The 20370-nt window shown below is 40.1% G+C and overlaps 2 protein-coding genes across 2 annotated transcripts in view; one reads left to right on the top strand and one right to left on the bottom strand.

Moving 5' to 3' along the window:
- Nucleotides 1-20370, top strand: part of WFDC10B (WAP four-disulfide core domain 10B) — a 50131-nt gene that overhangs the window by 25473 nt on the left and 4288 nt on the right. Inside the window, exon 2 of the mRNA XM_032461256.1 lies at nt 7278-7416. The gene's annotated coding sequence lies outside the window, so the exon portion shown is untranslated. The remainder of the gene's footprint in view (nt 1-7277; nt 7417-20370) is intronic.
- WFDC13 (WAP four-disulfide core domain 13) lies at nt 13162-19238 on the bottom strand. Its single transcript, XM_032461255.1, has 4 exons — nt 19151-19238; nt 17170-17320; nt 15842-15931; nt 13162-13339 (listed from the first exon to the last, which is right to left on the bottom strand). The coding sequence occupies exons 1-3, from the start codon at nt 19236-19238 to the stop codon at nt 15889-15891; spliced, it is 282 nt and encodes a 93-aa protein (XP_032317146.1). The 3' UTR covers nt 13162-13339; nt 15842-15888.

Here is a 20370-nt window from a genome sequence, read left to right as displayed (position 1 = left end):
TTTTTTTTTTACTTCAAAAACCAGAATTTTATAACTGGCATAAACATTTCCATTGCATCAAAAACAGCAAAACACTAAGAAATAAACTTAGTCAAGGAGGTTACCTATACTCTGAAAACTGTAAGACATTGATGAAGGATGATACAAAGAAATGGAAAGATATCTTGTGCTCTTGGATTGGAAGAATCAACATTACCAAAATGGCCATACTACCAAAAGCAACCCACAGATCCAATGCAACCTCTGTCAAAATACTCACGACATTCTTCACAGAACTAGAGCAAACAATTCCAAAATTTATGTGGAACCATTAAAGCCCCTAAACTGCGAAAACAGTCTTTTATAGGTCTTTTTTTCCCCTCTTTCTTCTTTTTTGTTCTCTTTTCTTATGATTTGATGACTAGAGAAGTTCCTTTAACATTTATTGTAAAGCTGGTTTGATGGTGCTGAATTCTTTTAGCTTTTGTTTATCTGTGAAGCTTTTGATTTCTCCATCAAATCTGAACAAGAGCCCTGTTGGATAGAGTATTCTTTGTTGTAAGTTTTTCCCCATTATCACTTTAAATATATCGGGCCACTCCTTTCTGGCCTGTAGAGTTTCTGCTGAAAAACCCTTGTATGTTATTTGTTGCTTTTCTTTCACTGATTTTAATATTTTCTCCTTATGCTTAACTTTTGTCAATTTGATTACAATGTGCCTTGGTGTGTTCCTCTTTGGGTTGATCCTGTGTGGAGCTTTCTGTGCTTCCTGGACTTGGGTGACCGTTTCCTTTCCCAAGTTAGGGAAGTTTTCGGTTATTATCTCTTCAAATTTTTTCTCAGGTCCTTTTTCTCTCTCTTCTCTTTCTGGGACCCCTATAATGCGAATATTAGTGAACTTCATGTTGTTCCAGAGTTCTCTTAAACTATCCTCATTTCTTTTCATTCTTTTTTCTTTTTTCTGTTCTGCAGTAGTGATTTCCACTGATCTGTTTTCTAGCTCACTGATCTGCTCTTCTACCTCATTTAGTCTATTCTTAATTCCTTCTATTGTGTTATTCATTTCAGTGATTTTATTCTTCAACTCTGGGTATTCTTTATATTTTCCAACTCTTTGCTAAAAACTTCACTCCATGCATCTATACCCCTCTTGAGTTCTCTGAACATCTTCACCATCATTACTCTAAACCTTGTAGCTTATTTTATACATAATAAATGCATTGCAAGCCTCCTGTGTTTTGATGCTCTATTGTTAGGTGCATACACATTAAGGATTGTTATGCCTTCTTGGAGTATTGACTCCTTTATATGTAATGCCTTCCTTTATCCCTAATAGCTTTCCTTGATGTGAGATCTACTCTGTCTGAAATTAATATAGCTACTCCTGTTTTCTTTTTTTGAAATTGGAATATAATTGACAGATAACATTGTGTAAGCTTAAGGTATACAATGTGTTGATACTTATATATTGCAATATGATTACTACAATTAACATTAGCTAACACCTCCAAAACATCACATAATTGTCATTTCCTTTTTTGTAGTGAGAACATTTAAAATCTAGTCTCTTGCTTTCTTTTGATTAGTGTCAATGTGATAAATCTTTCTCCATGTATTTACTTTTAATCTTTATGTATCTTTATATTTAAAATGGTTTCTTGCAGACAACAGGTTGGGTCTTGCTTTCAGTCCACTCTGATAATCTCTGGCTTTTAACTAGTGCATATAGTCCATTTACATTTAAAGTGATTACTGATATATTGGATTAATATTTACTATATATATTTATTGTTTTCTACTTGTTTTCCTTGTTCTTTTTTCTTATTTTTTCTTTCACTTTTTTGTTTTAATCAAGTATATTATATAATTCCATTTTCTCTACTTTCCTCAACATATCAGTTGTACTTTTTTTAACCTTTTTTAAGTGATTGTCCTAAAGTTTGCAATGTACATTTACAATAATCCAAGTCCACTTTCAAATAACACTATAGTAATTCACAGGTAGTGTGAGTACTTTATCATAACAAAATAATCTTACATCCTCCCTCTTATCCCTGGTATCGTTGCTGTCATTGATTATACTTATTATATAATTACATGTTGAATACATGTATAAATTGAATGCATTGTTGCTATTATTATTTTGAACAAAGTGTTTTCTGTTAGCTCATTTGAGAGTAAGGAAAAGAAAAGTTTTTGTTTGACCTTAACTTAGTCCTTCTCAGATACTGTTCTTTGTGTAAAACCAAGTTTCTGACTTATATAATTTTCCTTCTCTCTTGAGAACTTCTTTTGCCATTCTTGCAAGGCAGAGCAAATTCCTTCAATTTTTTCTTTATCTCAGAAAGTCTTTATTTCTTCTTCATTTTTGAAGGATAATTTCACAAGGCACAGAATTCTAACTTGGTGGGTTTCTTTTTCTTAACAGCTTCCTCCCAGGTGACAGAAAGGGAAAAAAAAAAGTCTCTTCATTCACTCTGTCCCTCAAGTCTCATGACTGACTTGGGATAGCCCCCCTGAGAACTGAGGGTGTGGACTTTCACTGTCTCTGCTGGTGTGGACTGGGAAGAGAACTCCCAGGAGTAATCTACAATATATTCATAAGCATCATCGTCTTTCTTGGCCCATTTTATTCTGGCCATAATTTTAGCCAAACTCTTGTCCCCCAACTTCCAAACCTATCTTCTTCTTCTCCGTCTTCTCCCAGATTCCCCATTCTTGCACTGGTTCTTTAACAAATTAAATAAACTCAGGCTTGGATGAAACATCCCTTCAAGAGACTCCATCCCGGAAATTCAGTCCATTTTTGGGGGGTATATGTGCCAGGTGCTTTCCAGTCCAGTCTTGTCCTCCTCAAAGCAGGTCATGGTGCTCAGACTGTATTCATTGAGGGAGGGGATGATAATCCATTTTCGTTCTTCCTTAAAGCCATTCTTTATATCCCATCCTTTTCCATAAATTCTCAAGTTTTTAATTTTGATGATAATCATAACAACTCATATTTCTTTCACAGTCAGTAGTATACAATGTATTTTTATGCTTATTAATTTATTTGCTCTTTCTCTTTGCTTAATCCTGTGGAAGAGGAAGAACAGAACTGCTCATGCCATTTTCTTAAAGATGACACAGAACTCAAAGAGACAAAGTTGGAAGTGATGGAGCCAAGCAGAGAAAAGAACCCTATTTCAGAAAAACAATGCAAAACTACAAATACAAAATTAGGTATATAAGTGAATATTTATTTGGAATGAGAAAAGAAATGACAACAAATCACAAATGTACAAAAGCTTACAAATGCATCAAACATCATGAATCTCGAAAAATAACATCATTATTACTATTTAAGACATCTTTACAATACCCTTTCCCCACATTTTGTGGCCGATTATTCTTTGATGGCTTTGTCTTATGAAAGTGACTTTTACACCTCTTTTCTAAAACTGAAAGAGAATTCAGGCGTTGCTCTAGCATGGTTGATCAAAATTTTAGTTATAGTTCTGGAGAGCTAATGCACAGCATAGTGATTATAGTCAACAATACTGTTATAATCTCCAAGTTGCTAAGAGACTAGATCTTAATCACTCTCACCACAAAAAAGGAATGATGACTATGTGACTTGATGGCAGTGTTAGCTAACACTATGGTGGTAATCATATTGCAATATTTAAATGTATCAAATCAACATGTTGTATAACTTAAATTTATACCATGTTATAGGTCAGTTATATCTCAATAAAAATTAAGTTATTGATTGTTTAGAAAAGATTCTTTCTGGGCTCATAAGATTGGTAATTCCGTATCTGTAGCTTTCTCCATAGTTTCTGTCTCAGGTGGTGCTACATGCCTGGGGCAAGACCTTGGAGAATTATATAGCGCTTTGGTCTGGACCTAATAGAACAAATAGCCACTGATCCAGCTCTACCAAACCTTCCCCACCCCCATTCTGCCTGTCCTTGGTTCATGGAATGTCCATGAAGCCTTCCTTGAAGGCTGGCCCCAAGCAGGTTGCAATGCAGCATCTGATTCATATTTCTCCCTGAGGTCAAATATGGGATCAGTTTGCTCTGTGAGTGCAACCAAGGGCAGAGTGTCAGTCAGGGTTGTCCAGATGTGAGCACAGTAGTACCTTAAAGCCACCATTAGGACATGCAGTATACCCCCGGGGTTGGGGTAATGCTGCCTGCCTCCATTGCTCCTTCCTCACCTCACTGGGAGGCACTGAGCCTTGAGAGGAGCAAGGGAGGGGCCTGATGCTTAAGCTTCATTAGTTTCATGGTAAATTAGCCTTTACAGCCAAGTTCAAAATCTATTTGCCAACCAGATCTTGTTGGGGAGAGTGGTCTCAAATTTATTGCTTCTCAATACCTTCCTAAAAATGGACTATGAAAAACAATATTGTGGAAACCTATGGGGAAAAGGGGGATTAGTAACCAATTTTTTCTTCTGGATTCTTTAAACACATTCATGGATTATACCATGTAGGGTGTCCCAAGAACTATTGAATTGTGTATTGTCAGCCTGTGTCACTGGATTGTGTGTTGTCAGCCTATGCTTAATAACCTTTAAAGAAGTAGCCACAGGAAATTCTTTCTGGAATCTAAGGGAAGCTGTCTTGGAGAGTGGGGTTCACCTTACCACGCAGCGCTTCCTCTTGGAGGACATGTAGAAGAGCTTGTCTCTTTCACCATTTATTACTATAAACATTTCTACTTTTCTTGAGTGTCTTCTTAAGTGAACTCGCGCTTACTCTTCACTTTGTAACAGGTGGTTCTCCCCTTATTGTGCAGTTGTTGTAAAAGCTTAGAGCCAATTTTATGACATCTCATAGCAAGTGTAACTTGCATTCACTATGCTAGTCTCCTTCATGGTTCTACCCTACTCCATTATCCTTATATCTCTTTAGTTCTATCTTTTTTATATAGGCTAAATGTATTTTTAAAAAATATGATGTGTTATGAATCTTGGTAAGCTGTCATAAATCCTTCTGAAACAAGATTGAATATCAGTGAGTAAATGAATAAACCCAGAAACTGACTTGAACCCGGGTCTTCATATTGAATTAAATGGTTCTTTTTCCAGGACACCATGCTGCTTTGGAGGTGGAAACGGTGAGAAGGGGCTTTGGGAACACAAGGTCTTTGGTTCATTAGCTTCATGGCTGGGTACCTGGAACATCTTGTCTTGCCCCAGTGGCGGAAAGGTAGTGAGGTGGGGGAAGATGAGAACTAAATGCCAGTGGAGCCACCAAGGATTTAGATCTCAACTTAAAAGAATAGTCTCATCAGAGAAGATATCTCCCTCCTTCTCCCAATATTATCAAGCAGGAGGTTCCTCTGAACCCTTCTTTGTGCTTTACTTGCTGCTCCAGATGACTAGGAAAGATGGTAAGAGCAGTAGTGAGACACCAGGAGGGGCTATCTTCCTGCCTTGGTCTTTACCCTGAAAGAGAATTAGAATACTACAAGGCTAGACTCCAGGTGAGGGTTTCCTAATGCCCTAGGAGGTTTACTCTTCCTGAAGTCAAAACCCACCATTGGTGTTCCCAGTTCAGGAGGGAGCACCTAAATGATGAGAAAAGATTGTGGGACCTATCTCTGACTCTACCGAGTGCACAGTTTTCTGCAAAATGGTCCAGGGGAGTAAGTAGGTACTTTGTGTTTGTTTAGAGCTTAATAAACTGACACTAGTCGATGGCAAGAACAGACACGCCAATGGCACAGACAAATCCACCTGAGTCAGGAAGCGTGTGCCTGGAAGAGGACCACTGTGAAGCAAACGCTGTCAGAACTTCATGGAATCCCATCTGCTGCCCTGCCCACTGCTCCTGATACATCATCTCTCTTTCAGCATAAGAGTTCCCTGATGAAGTCTTGAAAGCTGGGCTATGGGCAAAATGGTCAGGTGACATTTTAAAACAGGATTGTGTTGTGAGTACATGCCAGAGATGGAGGAGCTCTGCCTGTTAGAGTACAGACACTGTGTGATAATAGCAAGGGGAGTGAACTACACGCTTCTGTGTTAAATGCTGTGCCAGGCCCATCAAGCTTATTAGAACAAAACAAGACCCAAGATGTACTTTTTTTTGGTAAATTAAAGTGTAATTGATTTACAATGTTAGTTTCAGGTGTACAGTAAAGTGACTCAGTTATACACATATATGTACATGTATATGTGTGTGTGTGTATATATATATATATATATGTATTCTTTTTCAGATTCTTTTCCATTATAGGTTATTACAAGATATTAAATTTAGTTCCCTGTAAAGGTAAAATTGTCACTATATGCAGATGACATGATACTCTATATAGAAAATTCTAAAGACTCCACACAAAACCCACTAGAACTCACAAATGAATTCAGCAAAGTGGTGAGATACAAGATTGCTGTACAGGACTGTGCGTGCTGCATCCCATAGATTTTTGTATGGTTGTGTTTTCATTGGCATTTGTCTCACGGCATTTTTCAATTTCCTTTGATTTCATCATCAACCCATTGGTTTGCTTGTTTGTTTTTTATGCTGGCAATATCTTTTACCCATTGGCTTTCTTAGTAGCATACTGTTTAGCCTCCATATAATCAAGATGCTGTAGTTTGAGTCTACCAATGCTCCTTTTTTTTTCTAAGTGGCCTTGAATCCATCCTTTCCCCTGGCTTTTAATTACTGTAACTGTAAAATGCAGGGATTAGACTAGATGATTGCACAGAATCCTTCTGATTCTAAAACTGGGGGGAGAAGGAGTGTGAATTGTGTCTGTGTCCAACTACAAGTTTGAGAGTGAAAAAGAAAATAAATCTGGTATGGTGGGTAATAAAGGCAAAAAAAAAAAAAAAAAAAAACCCAAAAAAACAGTACCAAGTGGGTTTAGAAAAGTATCTTAGCTGTTTGGCATTGTTATGCTGGAGATTAAGGCCCAGATACAGATGAGACTGACCATGAAAATCTTGATGCCAGTTTGTTGGCTGCATCAGGAGAGATGGGGATACAGATTTGGTATTAGGTGGAATCATGAATTCTTTATAGTCAAGGGATCTGAGGCCAGCTTCGGGCTGTTGTGGGCCTGGTCTCCTTCTCAGACCCTGGTACATGTATCTCCTTTTCCTTGGCAAATCCCGGGCCCTTGGAGTTGGCTGATAATGTGTACAATATCTGACCCAAAATTAGCATTTAATATCTTAGTTGTTGGGATTTTGCTTATTTTATTATGGGTTCTTTTATGAGTCTTTTAGAGAAAGGGACCCTTTGGGTTCCAGCTTATTCCCCACCAAAATAATACTTCCCGGCTTTCTTCCTGTAGTACAATGTGCTGAACCCAGGGAGACTGGGCATTGCTCTGAACAGCTATCCAGATGCTACTTCGAACTTGATATCCTCAACTGCTGGAACTTCACAAAGGAGGATGCGGTGGTTATAACTACAGCTTTTTCACCAAAGAGGTATGTGAGGACACCTGCACATTTCCTAAGTAGGAATCTCATGATATACAGGAATTCAGAGGCTGAGAATCACTTAATGTCCCACCTCTGGGCTGTTAGGTTATAAGAGCTGTGAATAAATAAGCCAAAAGATATGGGTTTGATAGGGGGAGGGACTTAACATGAGTGACGGCCCTTTGATTTCTAAGTGAACAGGGACATCTAGTGCCAATTGTTTGTAAAATTTTGGCAAACTCATGATTATAATTCCATGTCTCTCTTCATATCTGTTCCTGTTAAGGCTGCTTGAGTTGTGTTGCTGTCCTTGTAACTTCTGAGATTTCCAAGTGCAGGAGTTCATCCTCAGATCCTTAATTCACTGTTTACCCCACAACTCATCCCTTGTGCCACCATATTATATGACTACGGTGAATGAGGGAATTCCAAGCAGACATCCACGAACCCAGGGAGATTTCAGCATTTGAGCTTCAGAAAGAAGCTCCTTGATTTTCTGTGGACAGGTCTAATTTTCAGGAATATTCTTAGCTCACAACTGCACCCATATTGTATACACCCTATGTATTTCTCCCTTAGGACTGTGTCCCTGGGCTTCTGACCTTCTTCCGTCAAATATCATCTGGAAACTTTCCAGGCTGGGTCACTAGAAGCAGAGCACACAAGGCTAATTGGGAAGGAATCTAAGTTCATCAACTCCATACAGAGTTTCCTCCCCATCTCACTGTGACTTCTTTCCGCCCCCTTGCAGATGCAAGATATTTTATTTATTAATTTTATCTATGAGCCTAATACTGCTTACTGACTTCAGGTTAAACAGCTCTCTCCAGCACTGCTCCAAAGATTCTCTGGATTTGTCGAATGAAGTTTCAGCCATCAGCTCCTTCCTTGGACATCCGCCTTCCAGGACCAGGTTCCCTGATTGGTTACTGCATTAACGTTTTCTTAAGCAATTCAGCCATACAAATACACTACTTTACTCATCTATCTTGAATCAATACATGTTTTTCAAAATCTTCAAGTTATTTCACAGTTTTATTATATAACATTCCTGTACAGTATTCAACCTCCCATCTAAGACCTTTAACTGAGGTAGTTCTTTGTACACAGGCAGTTATTCACTTAGCTCTGGCTGCACTGAAGTAGGAAGTTTGTTCGCATAAGGATGTACTGATGGGATGTGAAAGAACTTAGTGAATGTTCCCATCAGGAGAGTCCCAGATTCCAGCCAGGGCTAAGACTCCGACCCCTCTTTTTGGTTTCACCACCTTCCCTTTACTCTTAGTTTTGCTCTTTTCAATTATAATTTCTTTCATATTCCACCACTACTCACCATCTCTATAGAGAATACCTTGTCAGCTTTCTTCTTTCTCATTATTTCAATGGTGGTTATAAGAAGTACAACATTCTTCCTTGTCCTCCTGCTTCAATCTTTCTCGCTCCCCTCCATCCTACCCATTGCTTCTGGTATAATGTTCATAAACACTGTTTCGACTATCATAATTTTCTAGCATGTTCAGAGTCATTCAAAAGGGACATTTCGCAGTTTTGAAAAGCAAAATGTGAGGACGTTAGATGCATTATTCTTCTGTAGTATTTAAGTTACTCTATTTTTAAACCTGATCACATTGATATTATTATACATCTGCTTTCTTACAATGACCACCAGGTGGACAGACTGTACTTCCTCTGTACTTCCTGTCTTCTTGACTTTGGACTTGGTCCTGTTACTTGCTTTGGTCAAGTCTGAAATGGTCTTGCAGGGTTGGATTTCCTCTTTTCTGACTTCTGCATTTTGCCACGAGAAGAGTGTTTCTTGAGAAACCAGTGGTTGAAGAAGAATGAGAGACACATGGATCAAAGTGAACCCTACCCTCAGTCTGCTTCTAAGCTCAGCCAAATCCAGTTTAAATTAGTTGGATCTCTGCTTTTCTGCTGATGTGTGAGAGAGAAATAAATGTTTATTTTTGCCTGCCATTGCGATTTTATTGGTGAGGGATTATTACTCACGCTGACAAAAATGCTGACTAAAACACTCATAAAAAAACTATGATTTAAACATTACATACACCCATATATAATAGGAGGTAGAAAAGAACTAAAGTAAATACACCCCTACATCACATGAATGACAATTATATACCTCCATGACACAGGAAGGAGGAGAATGTTATGGTCCTCTTTTTTGACCAGAAAGTTGTGACTGATATTTATGGTTTTTCTCCTCACGCTATTCATCCACATTCCTTTTGCTTCCAGCCGGCAATGGATCAGCTGTTGTTGTTGTTCTAAACCTAGTAGAATGTTTCAAATTCTCATCTCTGAGGCGTGTGAGCTCTTCATGGTCCTGTCTTTATTGGTTGCTCTAATCTATTACACTAGACTAGAAGGTTCCTATGTTCTAGGTCTGATTCCTGTTTTCATTGTTTGTAGCAGTCCAATTTCTCCTTTGTTTGTTTCTGTTTCTTTTTGAGGGGGTGAGGGAGTTAATTGAGCTTGTTTGTTTGTTTGTTTGTTTGTTTGTTTGTTTGTTTGTTTATTTATTTATTTATTTATTTATTTATTTATTTATTTATTTATTTATTTAATGGAGGTGCTGGGGAATTGAACCCAGGACCTCCTGCATGCTAAGCATGCACTCTACCATTAGAGCTATACCCTCTCCTCCACCATTTCTCCTTTGTAATGGCAATTTATCACTACAGCCAGCAGGGAAACCCCTCTTGATTTGTTCAGTGAAATGAGGAGTATGAAACGGCCATTTGGCCGTCTTACCCCATAACCCAGGGATAGTTTTTGTGATACTTCCTGGAGGAAGTACATCCTGGGATACTAAAAAACAAAACAAAACAAAACCGCAAAACAAACAAACAAAAAAACCCATACTGGTAGATCACAATTGCTATTGCTGGGGACGTTCTTGGGGCTTTGAAAGAAAGACCTGTGTTAAAACAGAAGGGGAACTGGGCGTCTTGGGTTGATGAGTTTTTGGAAGCCATTCAGTCTGTCCTTCCTCAAGGCATGTTCATATCCAATCCCCATCAGTCAAAGGGACATTTTTCATTTCCAGACTGTAGCCTTCCCTGTATGGCCACCCATGTTGTTGTAAATAGCAAGATTTCATTTTTTATGGTTGAGTAATATTCCATTAGATAGATAGATAAAGAAGATGTGGTACACATATACATGTACGTATACATATGTATAGATATGTATAGATAAAGAAGATGTGGTTTTGCATTTCCCTGAAGATTAGTGATGTTGAGCATCTTTTCATATGCCTCTTGGGCATTTGCATTTCCTCTTTGGAAAAATGTCTATTCAGGTCTTCTGCCCTTTTAAGAACTGGCTTTTTAAAAAAATGTTGAACTGTATGAGTCTTTGTATATTTTGAATATTAACCCCTTATTGGATATTTTGTTTGCAAATATCTCCTCCCATTCAGTAGATTGTCTTTTTGTTTTGTTGATAGTTTCCTTTGCTGTGCAAAAGCTTTACTTTGCTGTAGTCCCATTTGTTTATTTTTGCTTTTGTTTCCCTTGTTTGAGAAGACCTATTCGAAAAGATATTGCTAAGGCTGACATCAAAGAGAGTACTGCTTGTGTTTTCTTATAGGAGTTTTATGGTTTCAGGTCTTACATTGAAGTCTTTAATCAATTTTGAGTTTATTTTTTTATATGATATGAGAAAGTCCAGTTTGATTCTTTTGCATGTAGCTGTCCAGTTTTCCCAACATCATGTATTAAAGAGGCTCTCTTTTCCCCAGTGTATATTCTTGCCTCCTTTATCATAGATTAAGTGACCAACTAAGTGTGAGTTTATTTCTGGGCTCTCTATTCTGCTCCGTTGATCTGTGTGTCTGTTTCTGCACCTGTACCATACGATTTTGAATAACTATAGCTTTGTAGTATTGTATAAGTCAGGGAGTGTGATACCTCCAGCTTTGAACTTCTTTTTCAAGATTGTTCTGGCTATTTGAAGTCATTTGTGTTTCTGTACAGATTTTAGAATTATTTGTTCTAGTTCTGTGAAAACGCCATTGGTATTTTGATAGGGATTGCATTGAATCTGTAGATTGCCTTGGGTAGTATGGACATTTTAACAATATTAATTCTTCCAAGCCATGAGCACATCCATTTGTTTATGTCATCTTCAGTTTCTTTCATTGAAGTCTTATGGTTTTCTGACTGTATGTCTTTTACCTTTTTAATTAGATTTATTCCCAGGTATTTTATTCTTTTTGATGCAATTGTAAATGGGATTGTTATATTAATTTCTCTTTCTGATAGCTATTGTTACTGTATAGAAATGAAACAGATTTCTTTTTATTTTATTTTATTAATTTTTTATTTTTTAAATTAAAAAAATTTTTTTATGCAACAGATTTCTGTACATCAATTTTGTATCCTGCAGCTTTACCTAGTACATGGCTGCTTTTTATGAAGTTTTTTTTGGTGGCATCTTTAGGATTTTCTATGTATAGTATTATGTCATCTGCAAACAGTGACAGTTTTACTTCTTCCTTTCCAATTTGGAGCCCTTTTATTTCTTTTCCATGTCTGATTGCTGTGGCCAGGACTTCCAATGTTGTATTGAATAGAAGTGGGGGGAGTGGACATACTTGTCTTTTTCCTAGTCATAGAAGAAATGCTTCCAGCTTTCCACCATTGAGTATGTTATCTGTGGGCTTATATATAGTCTTGATTATGTTGTGGTATGTTCCCTGTATACCGACTTTGTTGAGAAATTTTTTTTAATCATAAATGGATGTTGAATTTTGTCAAAGGCTTTTCTTGCATCTATTGAGACAACCATTTTCATCATTCCATCTGTTAATGTGGTGTATCACATTGATTGATGTGGATATTGAACCATCCTGGCATCCTTGGGATAAATCCCACCAGATTATGGTCTACAATTGTTTTAATGTATTGTTAAATTCAGTTTGCTAATATTTTATTAAGGATTTTTGCATCTATGTTCATCAGTGATATTGGCCTGTAGTTTTCTTTGTCTTTGTCAAGTTTTGGTATCAGGGTGAGGCTGGCTTCATGGAATGAGTTTGGAACATTGATGATTATCTTTAGCTATGAAATCTCAGCTAAGATCTATGAGATGATGGAAAAATTCCCATCCGTAGCCTATCATAAATACATTTGTTTCACACCAGGGATCTACTATGATTTTCCTAAGTAGTCTCCTACTGTTGAATATTAAAGTTGATTCAAATATTTTATATTCATAAGTAATATTGATGAACATCTTTGCCCACATCATTATTTCATCAGTGTATCTTTTAGTTATGATCTTCACTTGATGTGACTCCTGTGGGTCCTCCAGTCCAACACTCACCTAATCCTTCAAATATATGGGTCCATTCCTGTATCATCTCCAATTCCTGCAGTTGAAAAAACCCATATCGTAGGTGCCTATGAAACAAGAGATCTCCAATTCCCCGGGTCCCTTCACTGCCTGTTGCTGTCTCAGGCTCTGTTCATATCACACTCGTATTATACCCTGAGTAAAAAATTCAGATACATGCTTCAACAATTAGTACATATCTTGAAATTTTATTCCTTTACAAATAATTGGAATTAAATAAATTTATCTTGAGAAAAGTCCAGTTGGAGAGGATGGAGGATGTGATTGGAGGAAAGTGGAATCACAGGACTAGGTGACCACAAATTTCCAACTTGGGAACATTCACATGCGACTTGCAGAGGGAAGCAACGTCTTCCGTAGTCTCTGGCTGTTTAGTTGAGGAATCAAAATCATTGTTAAATTAGCTGATCATTCATCATTTGATTTAATCACATGATGTTTCAGGGATGGAGTGCTTTCTGCAACTATGCCTAGTTCCATCTTAGAAGACATTTCAAAGATCAGAGACAGGATGCTTGTCTTCTTTGGGAGCTAATTTAAATGGAACCTAGAGAAAAAATTTTAAAACATAGAGTTTAAGCTGGTATGTACACCTTGTTTATTTTATAAAACAAGAATTTTGGATAAAAGAAGGATTGGGAAGACACGAATAATAATAGTAACATTTTCCTTAGACTCTCTGCCAGGCACTTTGGTATGTATTTTATCTCTCCCATTTCATTTTGTCTCATGACACAACTGGGGGTAGGTGTTATTCAGCTCCATTTACAGATGAAGAGGCTGGGGCCCTGAGGACTTGGGGATACCCAGCATCCCCAGGTCAGCAAGGGCAGAGCTAGACTGAGTCCCAGAGTAGCCAGGACCCTTAGCACGTATTCTATCCTAATCCCCCTTGTGAATAGGATATTCCCAAGCTGTTTTTTTGTTTGTTTTTGAGCCTAAGTTTTCAAAATCAAATAGTCTTGAAGACTATAAGTTAGTCTTCAAGAAACATAATTTGTAAAACCCCTGAGTCCAGCAGACCAACTTGAAGCAGGCAGCTGATACCTGATGGGTTCTGGCCTAGCCAGTGAAGATTTTCTTTGTGAGAACAATTCATCAAATGTTAGGAGTAGTCTCCTCGCCAGCCTCCTTCTCATCCCCTTTGAAAAGTCAGAATTTTGTCCTCACTATGTGCAAAGCATAATGTTAGGTTCTAGGGTGCTGTGGTAAAGGGGTCAGACCCCGTTCCTGCTTTTGTGGGACTCATGTTCTACACACAGAAGATGCTAAGTCAAACAATTACAGTATAGTGCTATAAGGTTTAAAGTAGAGCCAAGAGAAGGTTCTGTGAAGAGACAGAGACAGCGAACCGGTCTGTCTGCTGTGGAACGGTGAAGCTTCCACGGAAATTTGTGTTTAACATGTGACTTGAAGCGTGAGTGGAAGCTCATAGACAAAAGGGGGAGAAAGACCCTCAGGGCAGAGAGAAGAGCTCCAGTCAGAGGAGAAAGCCCAGGTTCAGCGAGGCGGGTCTCTAAGTGTGAAAGGGAATGAGGAGTTCCAAAGCCTGAGTTGAACACAGGAGGAAGAGCATCAGTGGAAAAATTCAGGGGAAAGAGGGAATGTGAGAATGTGCTCCACAGAAGGCGGCGAGCCTTTGGGACTCGGGCATCCTGAACCTTGGGTTTATATGCTAACCGCGCGGATGACCAGTTGGCTAACACTGGGCATCTTCCTTTAACTCTTTGCTTCTCAGTTTCCTTTGTCTGTAGACTGGGTATTGTGGTTGCTGGGAGAGCCCAATGAGATGAGGCACATCCCGGCTAAAACAGCTCACGTCGACAAAGTCAGACGCCCTTGACGACACCCATCAGAGCCCAGGGTTCCTGGAAGGCTGTGGTAGCATCTGCCTGGACACCTCCATGCTCGGCTGCCACAAGAAGTTGGATGCTGCACTTTCTGGCAATAAGATCAGCATTTTTTTCCCAGGCCCTCACTGGCTCTGCCACCTCATAGCTCGTCGGACCTTCCCAGCCAACACCGGGGTCTCCAGAGCAGTAATGGCCAGTTGAGGGGAACCATCTGCAGAGGACAGCCTGCAGGATCAGGGCGAGCAAACACTGTGACACGTGGACCTAACAGCTATTACAGTCAAAGCTGCACGGGCCCAGGATCTAGGTAGCAATGCTGATGCATTGATTGATGGCCAGCATGTGACCTGGGCAGTTAGTTAGTTATTCTCAGGTGCAGAGGAAGTTAGCATGGCTGACTCATCAGGACCCAAGCAAGGGTGCAAGTGGTACCCAGGCACTTAAACACCTCCACTAGCTTCTGCTTGCTACCATTTATTGAATTCTTTTGTACAGGGTTTCTAAACTGAAATACCAGGGTTCTAATTCGGACACTCTGGTGACTTCACAAATTGAACTGTTGAAACAAATCCTACCAAGATATGAATAGCAGCTTTGCTTTGGTGATGGAGTTACAGAAGGCTGCATTTTGCCCACCTTTCTTGTAACATTGGTAACATAATAAAGATAACCCCTCCCCCCTTTTTTTAAGAGGAAAAATCTGGAACCCGGAAAGAGCAAGTTCCTGGCAACTTCTAGCCTTTTGCAGAGTCTTTGCAATGACCGAGTTCTTCCATTCCACATGGCCTCATGTAATCCTCACAAAATGCAAAGTATAGATGTCCTCTTCATCTTTCCCATGAGGAAGCTGACAGTCTCAGAGACGCAGAGTGAGCTGACCAAGGCCACACAGTGTGAAGGGCTCAGCTCGACTCTCTGCCCAGGGCGCTGTCCACCGGGAGGCTGGCAGACCCTGTTCCCTGGCAAAGGCTCAGATCTAAGTGTTCTATGCTCCCCCTGGGCCATGACTCTTCCTCCTTAGGTTGCTCTGTGTTGCAGAACTCACCCTGGACCACACACCCCCGCCCCCCCAGGGAGCGAGGACATAGCCCCAGGAGGGAAGCCACGGTGCAATCAATGACGGAAGGCTCTTTGGGCCTTGTGGGAATAATTGTGTCCTTAGAGAGGCTGGAGAAGGAAAACTGCGGAAACCTCACCTGGGACTGTAACCCTAAGAGTTACAAAATGCTCTGGAAAACATGCTTCAGTTGCCAGCCATGATGTTTTTCAAGACCTTGTTTTTGGGTCTGTAGAAGAGAAATATTTTCAAATATTATGTGGTGAAGTTTTGTTCTTAGAGATATAATTGTTAAACAAATTTTCCATTATTTCCATCATTAAAACTAGACCATGAAGCTGAGTCCTCACGCCACAGGGAAAGTAGGACCTCAAAGAACCCAGGGACAAGAACAAATCAGACTTCTGCTGGGCCTTCCAATGTGGATCCTTGAAAGATGTGGAGTTGAATTGCAAGGGCCAGTCTTAAGAGAGAAGTGGTTACCTAATTGCTAACATTTACTGAGTAGTTACCATGTGGCAAGCAGTGTTTTTAGTGATTGCATGGGTTATCTAATTTAAGCTCATTCATGTTCCAGCCTGAAAGACGAGGAAGCTGATGCCCAGAGAGAGGCTGATTAACTTGTCGCTCAGCTAAGAAGCGGTAGAGTCAGGATTTGAGTCCAGTATCTGGTTCTGGGCCCCTACTTCATCACTCAGTTCCTTGTCTCATACGTTGGCTGCCAGAGAAGGGAACATAGCAGAGAACGAGACAGCTTAGAAGCTCACTGGTTGAGCCTCCTGCCTTGTGGGTCTTTTGAGACCCCATTTGGGCCTTACTAACAATCTTCCAAGGCTGGAAAAGAGTCCTCATTTTATTCATGAGAAAATAAAAGACAAAAAAGGGGAATTGTCTTACTAAAGGTCATAGAAAGACATTGTTACAAGATAGGATTGGAAACCAGACATTTCATCAGCACTGGAACGCCCTTTCTCTGCTCTGAGAGTTCTCCCCATTCAGCAGAGTGGGGACCAGTTGGGCAAGTCACCAAAGCATCTCTTGGGCTGGAGGATCTCCAGGGCCCAGGAATACTGGGGCACAAAGGACAGTGTTTGGTGAAAGAGGGCCAAAAACAGAGAACAAATTTGCTTTGGGATTCTGGTGATGCAGCTTCAAATAGAGTGTCCCAGACCCTGGATCAAGGTGGATTCTGGAACAGGGCAGGGTCTGTGGATGGAGTAGCTTATCAGTGTATTCAGAGAGGCACATTCAGAGATTGAGAGATGTGGTGATAAAGAGAATGATTAGGTAGTTTGGGAGTGGAGGAAGGAGGCTCTTTTAATCAGAACATTTATAGAAATTGTACTTTGTAAAGAGAAGGATGTTAGAGAGAAAAAGAGATCCATTGTAGTGGCTGGTAAGAGACTCTTCTGTTGAGCTCCCACTAGCAGCCCTAAGGTCAGGGACTGGGCATGAGGGGCCCCTTACCTTTTGCGGCTTGTATTTTTGTTCAGTGTACAGACTATCCCACAGAAGGCAGAACAGCACTGAAACCCGCGATGGCAATCTTCCTGCAGTGTGCAGAAATGAGTACAGTTTTCAGGGTCCGATCTGCAGGGTGGAGGTTCCAGGATATATCCTGAAACACAGAACAGGAAAAAGAAGGGCTTAAACCACAGGCTGGAGTGACATTCAAAACTCCCAAAGCCCAAGGAACTGCCAGCAACCCAGCGACTCAGATCCCCCTTGTGTAGTCCCCAGGAGGTGGAAAAAGATTTGGTCCTTAGCTCTTGCTTTCCTCTGAGTTCTCTGCAGGGAAAACCAGGGCTTGGATATTTGATCAGTTTGGCAGAACCCTGTGCCCACTGGTCATTCATCAGCCTTGCAGATCAAATACCAAGTCCCCACAGACCCTGCTTGGGTCCAGTTCAAGGGAATGAACAGGGTGTGAGCAATAGAGGGGTGTGGATGTCTGTTTGCACTGACTCACATGTAGTCTCAGGCAAGACAGCCTCTCACTAACAATACGGTTTATCCCAGGGTTTGACCTAACATGTTAATTATGTATAGGAAGAATGAGTGAAAGGGATGATTTTTCACTTTGATCTACACGTGAAGCTAACATTGTAAATTGACTACACTTCCATTGAAAAAAAAAGAATTAAAAAAAAAAAGAAAGGAATGATTTGGGGAAAGGATGAAGACTGCACGCTGCATTAAAGTTACTGGCATCAGAATGCTAGAACCCACATCACAAATGAGTTCTGGGGGTAACAGCAAATAGCACTGGAGGCGGGGTGAGAGAAGCCAAGCTGTTGACAATTTGGCAGAGGTCAGTCCTCAGCACTCACCCAGGGCCGCCCAGTCACCCCATGGCTCACTGGGTCAGTGCAAGATGTTGGAGAGCTTGGGGCTCAATGGAACAGTGTAGTGAAGGAATCCATGAGCCAGGAATCTCAAAGAGGTTGACCTTCTCAAGTTTTGCCTCTTCTTCTGGGTATCTGGTCCCAGTCTCACTATGGTACTTACAAGTCTTTCATAAAACCTCTTGTGTCTCTCTTCAATTTTCAGTCCTTGGTTCTCCAATGAAGTCTACCCTGGATACCCCTGTTCTCTGGCAGCTTGTTTAGCCTTCCTCAGTCTTACAAACTTGCATGCCCTCTCTGAGATCCCTAAAATGAGACCTTGCCTCCCTCCACACATGAGATACCAGGCATAGCCCTCTCCTGAGCTGCCAATATTCTGAAGATGCTCTCTCCCCAGAAGATTGCAGATGTGATAAATAATAGCTCATTTTCCACTTGGTTTTGGTTGTCAACGTAACTGTGGCCAGAGCTCTGGCTGGGGTGGGGGGTGGCTGGGCAATGGTGGCTGATGAGACGGACTCTGCACCATCCTGTTGATGCTCGTGACTGATAATTGTGCCGATACCTCTGAATTTTTAACACGTGAAATGAAATGCAAAACTTGGTTTCCTTGCCTCCCCAGATGTCCTCCAAGGCTGAGATTATGTAGGTTCCAGCTTGAGTTCTACCAATTTAATTTTCCTCTCTGTTTTAACGCATGAAAAGTTGACCCAAGCATCTGTGAAGGAGCCAAGGGTAGCAGGTGTAAGCTGGATGATGAAGCTGATAACATTTACAGTAGTTAATACTTACTGAGCTTTTACCGTGGTCCAGGAAGAACGCTCTGTCTGCAAGCATTATCTGAGTTTCTCCTCCCAACTACCCCACTGTTGTTATATCCATCACAAAGATAAAAGCCAAGGTCCAGACACTTTGCCCAAGATCACTCAGTAAGCGACTGAGCAGGGATTCAAACCTAGATCTTGTTGACAATAAAACTTGGACTCTTGAACAAGATGCTGTATTTTTTTTTTTCCATGAGATGCACCCAGGCTGTCAGCTCTCAGATTTTCTCATCTCTACAGATGCTTCATCCCTCCCCTGGTCCCAGACCCAGCACCTACTCATAAAATGTTGCTTGGGACTCCCGGACACCAGCTGTGGTGCTGAGCGAGTCAACAGCAGGAGCTGGAGAAGCAGCGCGGGCTTCATGCTGCTTGTGGGACAGGTGGGTAGGTCCTGGTTGAAGCTGTGACTAGGCACAGCTTAGAGGAGGAGGCAAAGTGAAGGCCTTTCACTGTGTACTCTGATCAGGATGGGTTGGCAGAACCCCAAGCACCTCCCAACGATGCCCACTCCAGGCCCAGGCAGTGTTTTCAAATCCACACCCCTATCATCTCCCTAATCTTGACCTTGTTAATGTCTCTCATCTTTCTAGGTCTTGTTAATACCCTTTTACGAAATTTTAATAATTGTTTCCATGTAGAGTTCTGGCATGTCTTTGCTATATTTATTCCTAGAGGTTTGAATTTTTAAAATAAAATTGTAAATAGTAGCGTAACTTTTTAATTATTTCTTTTTGTTGGTTGCTCATGTAGATAGATAAATTTTGTGCATTGATCTGTAGCTAGTTACCTTACCAGACGCTCCCAATGTTTATCATAATTTCTTGGTGTGTCCTTTTCAGTGTTCTTTGTAGTCAGTCATCATCTGCAAATAAGGACACTTGTATTTTTCCTCTTTGAACTTGATGCCACTTATAATGCCACGTGGTGCAGCCCAGGACCTCCAAACATGGTTGTGCAGGCGTGGTGACAGTGTGTGTTTTCAACTGATTCCTGATTTAAAGTGAAAGCTTCTTAAATCTCCCCTTTTAAGATGGTGTCTGTTTTATGTTTCTTACAAACGTCTTTCATCGAATTTAGAAAGTTCTCTTTCATCCCTGACATGGAAAGAAAATTTTCATTAATTTGTGCAAAATTATATCTGTTCTTTCCTACATCTGTTGCGATGATAGTATGATTTTTCTCCTTGAATCTGTTCATGTATTGAATTACATTTCAGATTGTCTAACATGGAATCGTTCTTTCATTTCTCCAGGAATCTGCTTTGATCGTTGCGTGTTACCATTTTTATATTTGTTTGGTTCAGTTTGCTATTTTTATGGAATTTTACATACATATTCATAAGGGAACTGGGCCTGTAAACTTTCTTATACTGTCCTTGCCTGGTTTTGTAGCAAGTTTACATCGACCTAGAATGTGTTGAGTAGTAACCCTTCTTTATCAATTATTTGAAAAGTTTTATATAAGATAAAGATAATTAGTTACTTAAATCCTTAATT

Source organism: Camelus ferus, chromosome 19 (genome assembly GCF_009834535.1).
Source record: "Camelus ferus isolate YT-003-E chromosome 19, BCGSAC_Cfer_1.0, whole genome shotgun sequence".
Taxonomy (NCBI): domain Eukaryota; kingdom Metazoa; phylum Chordata; class Mammalia; order Artiodactyla; family Camelidae; genus Camelus; species Camelus ferus.
Note: the sequence above shows the minus strand (reverse complement) of the source record. Positions and strands in the feature narration are given on the sequence as shown.